Raw genomic sequence first — 12501 nt, 5'->3', positions numbered from 1 at the left:
TTTTTTTTTTGACATTAAGAAAAAATTTTATTTCCGGCTTCATACTTTATAGCAGCTAAAATAACCATATGTCTTTGTCTGAAGACAGCAGTATTATTTTGAGATTAAACATCTGCGCTAAAGAGATGAGAAAAACATCGAATGCATATAATCCTCTAAACTCTTTAAGATTGGATCCGGTTTCTTCATTCTATTTATTCAGGAGTTTTATGAAAAATGTCATATTATGTGCTTAATCGTAAAAGCGAAAGTGAAGTAAACAATCCACGAATTTCTTCATAATAGTATATCCTCTCCCAATAGTGTTAATTCTTTTGTAACATCCATAATATATACTGTCACACACCTGATGTATAAAATTTGTGAAACATATATATATATATATCTATTATTTGATCACTGTTTAAAAATTTCACACAACAAGGTATATAAACTATGATATATAGTATATATTCTTCAGTATTAAATTAGCTTATTTACATGATAATGAATATTTGACTTCGAAAATTTGACACTAAAGCTTTGAAATTCTTTCAATTTTAATACAATGTTTTATGCATTGATTGCTAGAAATAATAAAATTTATTAAATAAATTGAATTTATTACTATTATTATCAAATAATAAATAAGATTTAAACAGATTTTTGAAATCTAATACACGAAAAAATACAAGGAAATTAGTTCGAAGGCAGTTTCTACAAAATGAATTAATTTTTTTAATTTTTTTATGTGTTATGGAAAGTTACAGATTACATTATCTGCTTGAAAGATGAACAGTAATATATATATTCTGAAAGGGAAAACAGGCAATATTTTCAGACTACTATGTCTGAATCAAATAATCATTATAACGAGTAAAAACTCGTTCATTTCAATTAACAATCACATTTTGAACTGAGTGGGAAATTGCATTACATTTAATTACAGTCTTCGTTAACTGAGCGAAACTGTATACATTGTTGTTGAACCAAGATTTTAAACAATAAATTAAATAATTATAAAATTATGAATAAGTAATCTTTGTTAGCACATGAACAGTAGTAGCACCATCATATAATTATATCTTAAATGCTACAAAAATTCTAATTATGTATCAGTAGTGACTTGTGTAACTACATGCAAAAAGGAATTCTGTTAACTTTCAAATTTTAAGGAAAACATTTGAGTTTTAAAATTATTTAATAATTTAAGATCATAAAACGCATAATATGTAATAACCTAATTAATAATTTAAATTTTCAGCAATTATTAATATACTTAAGTGTTAAAGATAATTTATTTTCATTGCTTTCTTTTCTCGAGCGTCAGCTAGCAGTTAAAGAGTATTTTTAGATAAATCATGTAATCATTAATTTTTAATAGCATTAATGATGATGAAAAAATAGTTTTTATCAAACAACGCAAATCTGCATATTTTTCGTACCTAGAAAAAGTAAGGTTTGATTGAGCTGTAACAACAAAGTCAGAATATAGAAAGATATGAAACTTATTTAGTATATGTTTTGTTTTCTGCCAACAATTCTCCATTTTTTATTGACATATGAATGTTAAGAGACCCTTTATAATTATTGACAAGCAGATTGAGAAAAGTGTTTAATAACATTAGTTGATTTAACGAATTATGAAGCAAATGACATTAAATAACTCTTCTCATTCAACAGCTTAATAGAATAAACTGTGCATTGGAAATTTCGCGTATGTTTCAGCATTTTGCCTCAGTGTTCCATGAATTCATCACGAATAACAAATTATTTAAATGACGTATGATTATACATTCAGTTTAACAATATGATTATATGTTAGAACAATGAATAATACACAAGAAAGTAGAAAAATTTTGTACGTTTTCTCTCTATATGTAGAGAAAGCTAAAATACATTGTATTCAGTAAAAAATTATGTATTATTTTCCCAGAATCACAGATTTATTTACACAATACCGTATTTACCATCGTGTTTATATTTTTGAAATCTCGCCATTTTATGTGTTAGCACAAGTTTCAAGTTCCATATCTTTCATACCATCTGATGCTCTTAAAATCTAAATATTCTAATATGTTTAGATTACATTTCTTAGAGTACGTCTACAGTTTAACTTGTTTATAAACTTTCCTTAACATTTTATCTTAACTAAGCATTATATCACAGAATCGTTTCATGCCACATAATGTTAAACAAAATAAGATGAAATGCAAGTTTCAGTAAAACCTATTATTTCTTAAAATTTACTATTCAGATTCTTTATTCTGATTTATTGTTATATTATTTATCATATTTATGAAATATTCTTCATATTTTAGATATAAGTAACTAAATAAACAAAATAGTTCGTGACTAGCATGCTTTAAGGAATCTAGTACTTGTTCATTTGGCACAAATTTTCAGCGCATGCTCCACGCAGAAAGCAAACCTAATGCTCAAAATCAGACGAAAAGTTAAGGAATGATTGGCAGTTGGACACATTACATTCTTCAGTTTTATATAAAACACTCTAGCTTCGCAGCCAGCTTATACTCTGCTTCAGCGTTGTTATAAGATTCTATCGCCTGAAAGAAAAATGAAATTACAATATTTCCGCATTTAAAGTCACACATAAATATCTCCTAATTTTTTTTAATGTTTCCTATAAAAACTTTAAAGCGGGACTTACTAATTCTGTTTCTTTGGCGAGGTCTTGAAGTTGTTTTTCGTGAACTTTCTTAAGCTTTTCTCTTTCTTTACTTTGCTTTAACGCTGCGGTTTTCCTTTCTTCGATAAACTTCTTGGTATTGTTGCTATTTTTTTCTCTCAATCTCCTAAAAATAAGGAAAACACTTTATAAATATTACATTCAATATTTAATTCCGCTGCATCAAGTTCCCTACATACTTTTTGTTATTGTTGAGGCGAATGCATATAGGGTATCTCAAAACACTTCGTACAAACAGTGATAGAGGTAAAATCATCGATATGAATCATAATCAATGAAGGGAAATGGACTGGTGATGCTATATGTTAGCACTCCAAATCGGTAAATAAGCCTTCCTTGTTAAAACTTGCCACGTCACATAAAAATATAGATCGTTTTACGAACGTTGAGTTGGCGAAGTTCCAATTTGTGATCAGCTTAATGGTAATGGGACGTGTCCCTGTTAATATCTGAGAAACTTTTAAGTGTCTTTAAAAATGTTAGGCATTTCATACGGCCTCCATGTCAGGCGTGCATCCCTCCCCAATGGGCGAAATTTTGAACACCTCTTGGGAAGCCGTATTGTGTGTCTACTAATTTTGTTATACTGTTAAGTTTCGCCTAATTAAATCGCTAGTTTACTCTGCTTTCTTTATTGTGTTCAAGCTGTGCTTTTGCGTCTCTTGGACTTTCTTCTGAGGGTGGCGTATCCGGTCATATTAGTACATTTATGTGAATATGGTTCATATCAATATACTTTATCTCCACTCAGAATCTGTGTGTGAAATTTTTCATTTTGTGTGCGCCTTATTCTAAGTACTTTTAAAGCACTTATAGAAGTAGTAACAATATACGCTTATAAGAGTTAGTCCGATTTTTAAATATGAGCGGGCAATTTTGCTTTTGAATTATGTTTGGCAACTAGGTTAAGAAATGTACACATGAGGGGAAAATATTTACTCAAGTCATAAAAAATCGCTCATTGATTTAATTACGAATAATATAAAAAGCTTTATCTTGTAATCAAAGGAATCTATTTAATATTTAGATTGGAAATGACTCATAACTTTCTATAAGCTAGCGCGCATTACCATCGACTTCAATATACTTTAGTCCCCCCTTCTTATGATTTTAGGTTCTTTTAAAGCAGATTTTTTTTAAACAAGAATTACAAATACTTTTACATAAATATTTATTTTATTATTAGTACAAGTATTTCCCTGATAAACAATACTATGGTATTTTATGCCTCAATTTTTATTGCAAGCCAAAAAGTAGAAGCCGGTGAAAATCCATCTACTTCACAGATCTCTTATTTTTTTTTTAATTCGTTACCCCTAAAACGAAAATAATTATAAGTTATAATATAATATATAATGTAATATATCATATAGTATAATATAAAATATATAATATGTAGTATTTGCCCCGGCTTTAAAGCGCACTCTCACGAAGATGGCAGTTTCTTCTTGGATGTTCAGAGATGTCTTTCCTCTCATCTACTTCCTACAAAAAATATCTTCGTGGTTATGCCCTTTAGAGCCAGCACATTTATGATGCCCAGCTCTCCAGATACTAGTGAAATAAGACACAGCAACCAATGAGAGAACCTCAGAGGGTACGCAAAGTGAGACTCACGATTACTTGTATGTATGATCATATATCACTCGTGCTATATGATCATCCCTTTGCGTACTATCTGAGGTACGCGTGACCCACTTTGGAGACAACGGATATACTTAAATTAATACTATTAGTACTTCAATGTGTACGTTTCTAACTTAACTCCCTCTTAAATAAAAGAAGAAGAAGAAAAAGAAAATACTGCTTCAAAAGCAAAATATATCATTCGTGAACATGTACCAGCGAAAGTAATATCTGATGATGTCTACAAGAAGCGGTTTAAAATGCTTAATAAAATGTGTCAAAGCCCATTTTTAAATTGCGTGGTTTTAGTCAATATATCAAAAAAGTAGCTCTTATATAATATTTTAATCACTTGAATAAAAGTAAAATCTGAGAGCTGAAAACAATGGCATATTTTAAACTAATATTGTCAAACAGAAATTGAAGCGAATTCAATATAATCAATCATCTATGTGATTATATATGACTTTTTCTCTTTTGTTGCTTTTATTCTTTGAAATTCTGTTAGTTACCTACTATAGTTCATATACTGGAGTCCGATGGTTTTATGTTTAGTCGCATATGATCAAGGATATTTTGACACTTAAAACCTATTTTTTAAAATTTTAGCGCATTTCATAAAATTCGTGCAATTAAGAAATTTTTATATACTTTCTAGTCTACAAATGCATATTTTCTAGTCTACGAAATAGCAATAAAGATACCTCGGAAAATGAAAAGCTGTACTTTATAAGCTAGTGTATAGAAAGTACTTTCTAAGCTAGTATTAAATTCATTAAAATTCTGTTTGGTTTAGATATCCAATCCCAACATTACTTATGATTATGGTCTGCGAAAAAAGAAGAATTGATTTAAACAAACGTAAAGTTATTAAGAATGGTGGATTTAAAAATGCATCATTGTTAGTGTCTCTACAATGCTAAGAAAATCGAATAAAATTTTAAAAAGCGCCGAAATTCTGCAAACTAATGAAAGAAATTCGGAAAAATCTTCGTTTCGAAGATATATTTTTGGTCTTTATGACAGCGTAAAAATCAAAATTTTGCAACTATTAGCTATAGAAGAATTTTATTAGAAAAATTATTTTATCCACGCAAATAATATCATGAAAAATAGCGAAACTGCTGCAACTCTAAACCGTGTTTAGGAAAACTTAAGGAATTTGAATTACGAAACGCTAGAAATTCCCTGTAAGAAACCTAGCTTAGGCAATGGAGAACTTAAATTGAATATATGTATTTTTTACTAATTAAATAAATGTATTTAAAATTTTAACTGTTTTCTGAGAGCAAGTAATACGTTTCATTCCGAACACGAAAGAAAAAAGTGTGGGCGAAATATTGTTGATATTTAAGCAAATGTGATGCATATATTCATCCGTGTGGGCAAAATAGTGTTGATATTTAAGCAATTATAATGCATATATTCACCCGATAAATTAAAGTAAAAATTCCATTATTTGAACCACAGCAGAATGAACAAGAATTCAAGTTAAGTATTCAACTGTATTCGTTTTTTATTCCAGTAAATATGAATACCATTTTAAATAACATGATATAGTATTTCTGTTCAATAAAAAAGCAATAACTGGACCTGGAGTAGATCCAAATAATATACGTGAAACATGATAAAAATTAATTGCTTTCTAATCAAAATAGAAAATAACAATTATAACATTACCTCTCTCTTTCGGCTTTATTTCGGAGTGTTTTATCACTGGCTACTTCTCTTGCAGTTTCTACTGACACCTTTGCTTGCTTTCCCTTCATTTCCTTGTTTTCCCTGTAGCAGCAACATTAAAACATAACATTAAAAACATAAACATTAAAGAATAGTTATAAAAATACAAAACTGTAGATCATCATTAGCAGTGCCTCCATTATGAACATAATATCTACAGTTCTTTTAATATCACTAATTAACTATTATATGTTCTTTTACCTATATTCTACCATTTATTTATATTCTACCATCATACCATAAGATTCGAAATTCTTAAACTGGCTTTAGACATGGGGAAGTTCACGAAAACGCTCATGCAGCTAGCCCATTCGCAGGGATGCGAACCCAGGTCGAACTACCCGTGTTCAGAGACTTTTACCGCTGATGGCACTGAAGGTTATGGGAAAGATGTCTGCTGTTATGCTGTTAACAAATTATTTACAAACAAACGAATAATAATATAATAAAGTAGTACTACAAACTTCGTTTGGGGGAACCAAAATTATTGCTCGCATTAATTCGACCCTCAACTTGGATATCTTAGAAAGGCTTTGAAAATTTTCCTCTGCAACACTTTCGTGAATGATGCAGCTTTTATTCTGTTCTTGTCGGAGACATACAACTTCCATGTCGAGCACTAACTTACGTAGTAACTTTTACTACGTTGACCGACTTAACAGCAAAGCTTTAACTGAGTTGGATTTAGCTCCAATGAAATTGCACTCAGCAATAAATTTTTCTTACAGCGTAGATACATTAGAAGATAATTAGTATGTGGAATCTTTTCATTTGTTTGCGAACTAATTATGCAACGTTATTAGAAGCTAATTATTACGTGGAACTTTATCATTTGTTTGCGAATTAATTGCGCAAAGTTATTTTCCTCAAAACGTTTGACGCTATTGATTAATTCAGGTCAGATATAGAAGAATAAATAATCCACTCTTGATTTTAATAGTTAATAAATCAATAAAACTAATTCAGCAAGTAAGTACTTGAAGGCATTTTAGACAATATTTGAATATCCAGAACATGACAAATATGTTTACAGTATATCGGAAGCGTCAACACCTAGTCAAAACCTATAAAGTTTTCTCGTAATGAATCAGTGATTGACTGAACTTAGATTAAAGAGGATTTCAAAAGCGATTTTTAATTGTCTCATACAACTTTTTGTATTATTGCCCATATCCATTTCGTTATGTTCAAGGTACGATTTCGCATCGAATACTACATACTATATAGTTTATAGTGCTCACTGGAGTCACATTTTCCATCACGACTCGAGGAAATGATGCCAGAATGTTGTTAGTTTTCTAGTTAGTTTGTGGGGCTAATACCTGCTTACTTAGGGTAAATATTAAGTAGCCCCCTCACTTCTACATAACATAACACACTATATAGTAATTCATAATACCGTGAAATATTTTTAAAATTCACTGCAAATAAACTACGACCAATACCGAATTTTATTACGTTAAAGTAAAGGAAATTCGTTAGGTTTGTATTTAACAAACTCTCAATGTACCTTTATTCATAAAGCATACATTTATGCATTGCTTAAGAGGGCTTACTTTGGCATACTGGAAAGTTGGCTGACTTTATAGTTGATAGTAAAGGGTGATGATTACCTCCCTCAGTAAGACAGTTATCTGTCTGTCTTTCCACAAAGACATTTATGTATAACATTTAAAAAGAGCATCTGAATCAAAATTTGCCACAAAAGTGGGTAGGATGCATGGATGATGCGTTAATTGTATAGTTACTTCGTGGGGAATCAAAACTGGATCTTCAGATATATCAGTATAAGAAAACTACTGCCTTACAGGAACACGTGGAAGGAATATACTTAATTCCTTATAACAATGGGTTCAAACTCAAACTGACAGGGCGGAATTTTTTTAATTAAAAATTTTAATAACAAAATAAAAATATTTAAAATAAACTTTAAATTTCGCTTATCAAAAACATAACATAAACTATAATAATATCATATAAGGAAAACACTCAAATTTATACTTATTTTACATCTTAAATCTAATGTTTGGCACCTGTAACACGACACTTTTCTTGATTACACTTTGTTATTCAAATTTACTGACAGCTAGATATTCAATTTTCAGACTGGCATTTATTTCAAATAATTCTTACATGTTTGATTGATTAATTTATTTTAACCTACTCTAAAAATAAACAAATTATGAAAATGTTCTATATTTTCAGAGGAATTTTCCAAGCGTGAAAAAAACTTGAGAACAAATAATGAAAACCTAGTTACTTTCTCTTATTTATTTAAAATTTTTCTTTGACACATAAATAAAAATACGTGTGTTTGAATGTAAATAATTATGAACTTCATTTCTTACTATAGCTTGATACTTGATGGCGGGCGTTTCAATTCTGATAAAGGTTTCAGCCTTGGCGAGAAAACAAGAAATTACCTTCATCACGAATTATAGATACTTGTTCATCAATCAATCGAATTATTTTCTCATCAGTTTTCAACTGTGAAAAAACGCTGTTCGCATATAAATGTATTCCCAAGCAAAACGATTATTCTCAGTGCAAAAATTCGTAATTGAGCTTTTTTTAGACAGGTACGAATGCAAATTAATAAAATCTATATATTCAAATCTTTGAATAAGATTTATGTCAGACTGTAAATTAATCAACTCTATTTGCTGATTTTCTGGTGCGTTATTCATGTTCGTTTTTAATGGAAATGGAACTAATATAAATTTGAACTTCAAATAATTAAAATTTTGAAATTTTTGCAACACTATATTTTCAACAAATGCATAACTGAAATGTTTTTCCGAGCCGCATAAAATTCTTTGGGGCCTATATTTTGAATCCACTTTCTTACAGAGTATTCCTTATAATACTAAATCTTTTATGAATCTTTAGCCATCACGCCAATTTCATGCATCAGAAACATCGCAGACTATGGTAATCAAGAATACAAAAGCCTTTATACAGATTTTTATAATTTACATGGAGTCTAATCTTTCTGTTGCTTGACTATTTGTAGTTCTAATAGAGAAATAATTGATAAAAAGTTAAGCCCCCACGTATTAGAACACCATATCTAAATATTAAAGATATCTTAACGGAGTGAGTATCGTCCGTACGTGTTGTAAATAAAAATAATTATAATCTATGATCTTCTGGAGCTGTATGGGTGCCAAAAATTACATTTTTTTCCTGTACTGCGCTTAGAATTCTCATTTACTGCATTTTATTTCGGAACATTTCTTCATCAGTTAGCTAAAACATAGGTAAGCAGTTTTACTTTTGTTTTTGTCGCCGCGAATTTATGTTACAGTTAATTCGCATTTATCATTTCAAGATATAATTTTTTATAAGCAGAAGTAATATCATTAAGAACATAAACTATCTTAAACTGATTAGAATAAAATAATAAATTATAATAACTATTTTATGAGATTATCTTATTCACGATAATGTGTTGTTTACATTATTATTATTATTATTTTGCAAAAACTAAGACTGAAATATCTAAATAAATCTGTTTCTTTTAGTTATTGAAAATTGTGATAATTAGATATAATTGTCTTGGAAATTATATAATTGGTTATGTAGATTCTAGGATCCATAATCTTGGAAATTTTAGGCTTAGCAAATAGAATTTTGACAAAATATCTTGTCACATTTAAGATAAAATGCTAACCTTGTAAGAAATATACTGTATCCCCTTCTGCATACTCTTGTGGTGTAAGTAGTTAGTACGTCCAAAAGCAAGACAAAGATCCTGGTTCCGAGTTCCTGTTAAAGTCTATTATCATATTTCGTAGCTTCGAAAACCCAGTAATCTTTACAGTGGCATCCGAATCAAAAGTGTGGTAAGCAATGACTGTACTTTACTTAGGTCACGTGCTTCTTCCCAGTCGTCCTTTTAGTGGGGAAGAATACGGGGAATTATTGTATCCGCCATGCGTACTCTCGCGATGTAAGTAGTTAGAACATCCAGCTAGCAACTGAAAGATCGATGGTGAAGGTTTTAATGATGTAAAGTGGTTAGCATGCCCAACTAGCGAGTAGAAGATATGCGATTCGAATCCACTTAAAGCAGTAATTGATTTAGCACAATGCCTGCCTTTGAAAAACCTAATAGTCCATGAAATCTCGTATTAAAGGGCATTTTTCAATGCAGAATAATTCACATTATCAAAACACGATTTCGAATTAAAAACGGCCATCAAATAGTTTATTAAGCAATAGTTTAAGCCATAATTCATTTAAATGTTGAAAGTGAAATAGAAAATAGATAACCTTTCAAACTTGGCCTCGAGCTGCTTCATCTGCGATGCTTGAGCGATCTCCATGAGCCTTTGCAGAATTTCTCTTTGTTGAATCAAGTGGGTCTTGAGCAGATCCCATTCTTCCCTCCTGTGACGTTCCATCATGGCCGACCACTGCTTCATCTGAGCCACCACCAGCTCGCGGATTTGTGGATCATTGGCCATATCATCAGTGCTGTTTAATGAAAGAACTCGCTCAGTCAGGAAAACACCTTCTCGTCTTCGAAATAAAACATGATAATAATTTAATTCACAGGAAATAAAAAGAAAATGCAATAACAGGAAGTTCATATGACAAGACAAATCAAAGAAAGGTATACAACTATCTTGAAATGTAGGTTTTAAAATTTTGTATTAATATACTTATTAACTTATACATACTTTGTTAATGAACAATTAATTGCAGAATATGCTTACCTATTACAATGATATTGGAGTTTATTTGGATAACCAGTTTCTTCACTTTGGTATCAGTTCGAGAATCACATTTAAGTTTCCTTTCCTATTATACATGGGATAGTTACTGTATGCTATGCCTAATGTCTAATAATTTCCATTTCATTTTCCTGCGGGTAAATTATCAAGACTCAACTACAATAATGGAAAATAGCATACACCATCCTTTCATTCATTACCAAGTTTTATTTTACACTTCTACTGCCACCTTCATAATTGCAAGTATGTTCCTTGAATATGCCCTTAACTATGCAAAATGATTACAGCTATTCTCAGTAACTTCTTCTTATCAAGAATAATTCGCACAGATAAACCAAGATTGTAGAGTTTTTATGTAACGAAACCAATTTTCTTTTATTGTCTGTGTACTTTCGCTCCTACTTTAGTCAGTGCCCAACAGGATGCAATTTAGTGCTTGTATTTAGGCGCAAACGCTTCATTTTAAAAGAGAGAAAGTCTTTGGAAGTTATCGGTGATCATTGTTAACTTCTGCCTTTAAGTAAAGCTATTATGTGATAAAACGCTACATATCAATTATTACTTTCTAACTGTAACTGTAACACCGCGATTAAAAAAATATTACATAATTATAACTCAAACTATGCAAGTACATTTGAGAATAAATACTACAGAATTTAGAGAATAATTTACAAACTCTTCGGCTACTCTGCGCATAAAAATAAAATCATGTAAATTTTGTAAACTAATTGATTCATTTTTATATGTATAATTTAAAATATTTGTCCATAATCCAGGAGATGCATTAAATTACACAAATGTATTAATACTAAAATTAATACATAGAAAGAATATTTAGGTAAACATTATATTACAAAAAACGTAACTAAAATACTTTCATTTAGAGGTCTGAAAAGTTTCGTCAATTTTCTTTCTTTTTTTTATTTATTAACTTTACTGATATGAAAAATAAATGGTAAAGGATAAATTTTGACACGCTAAACATGATTTCGAATTGCATTTTTTTTACTTACTTTTTAATATTTTTTACAGCTTTATCAATTGCTGAGCATTGTTGTTTCTGTATGACAGTTTTTTCTTTATGCTGTTTCCTCTTCTGAGAATCCACTTCTTTTTGCTGTTTTCGAATGAGTTTAAGAAACGCTTTTTCTGTTTTCAGTGTTTCAGCCGTGATTGGTTCAATTTTGAAATCATCTGCAAAAATAAATTGAGTGATTAAAGACTAAAACATTAGATTTATAAATTATATGTTTACTGTATTAAATTTTTAAAACACACAATTAACTTCCATAACTTCTGACTAAGATAGATTCTTAAACTAAGATTAGTGTCCTTCAATAAGAATTAGTAAACTTTTCACAATAAAATTGTTCAGAATCAAGAGATTTATTAAAAAAAAAAAACGTAATAAATGAACAAACGGGGGGGGATAGTAAGCATAATACTTTTCAAAGAATATCTGTATTCAAAATTGTGTTGTATAAAAAGCTCCTTTAAAAGAACGACTACGACCACTACGAATTATAACAAGCATTTCGAAATTCTGAAGTATTATAAATATTCAGGTTTTAGGTTGAACGTCTAGGTATTTATTAACGAAAATAGAAATTGTACGAAATATACTACAGTTCTTGTTTAGTCACTTTTTAAATTTCTTAAATGTTATCATTGTTAATGTAATATACACTCTTTTGCAAAATCTCGAAG

General features: G+C 29.9%; 1 protein-coding gene across 5 annotated transcripts in view; it reads right to left on the bottom strand.

The window, feature by feature from the left end:
- The window catches only part of LOC118189844 (1-phosphatidylinositol 4,5-bisphosphate phosphodiesterase-like), a 163880-nt gene continuing 151379 nt past the window's right edge, over positions 1-12501 (bottom strand). For 3 of the 5 annotated variants that reach the window (XM_035360518.2, XM_035360520.2, XM_035360519.2), the window contains 5 exons: positions 11808-11988; positions 10331-10579; positions 5996-6097; positions 2651-2795; positions 1-2546 (listed from right to left, as the gene is read on the bottom strand). In XM_035360518.2, the coding sequence (XP_035216409.1) occupies positions 2478-2546; positions 2651-2795; positions 5996-6097; positions 10331-10579; positions 11808-11988 (746 nt within the window). In that variant the 3' untranslated portion in view covers positions 1-2477. The remainder of the gene's footprint in view (positions 2547-2650; positions 2796-5995; positions 6098-10330; positions 10580-11807; positions 11989-12501) is intronic. The other 2 variants (XM_035360521.2, XM_085816226.1) reach the window with 1 other exon arrangement.

This window comes from Stegodyphus dumicola, chromosome 1 (assembly GCF_044657685.1).
Source record: "Stegodyphus dumicola isolate Sdum_Otavi_A_Nest chromosome 1, ASM4465768v1".
Classification (NCBI taxonomy): Eukaryota; Metazoa; Arthropoda; class Arachnida; order Araneae; family Eresidae; genus Stegodyphus; species Stegodyphus dumicola.
This window is presented reverse-complemented; position numbering and strand designations above follow the sequence as displayed.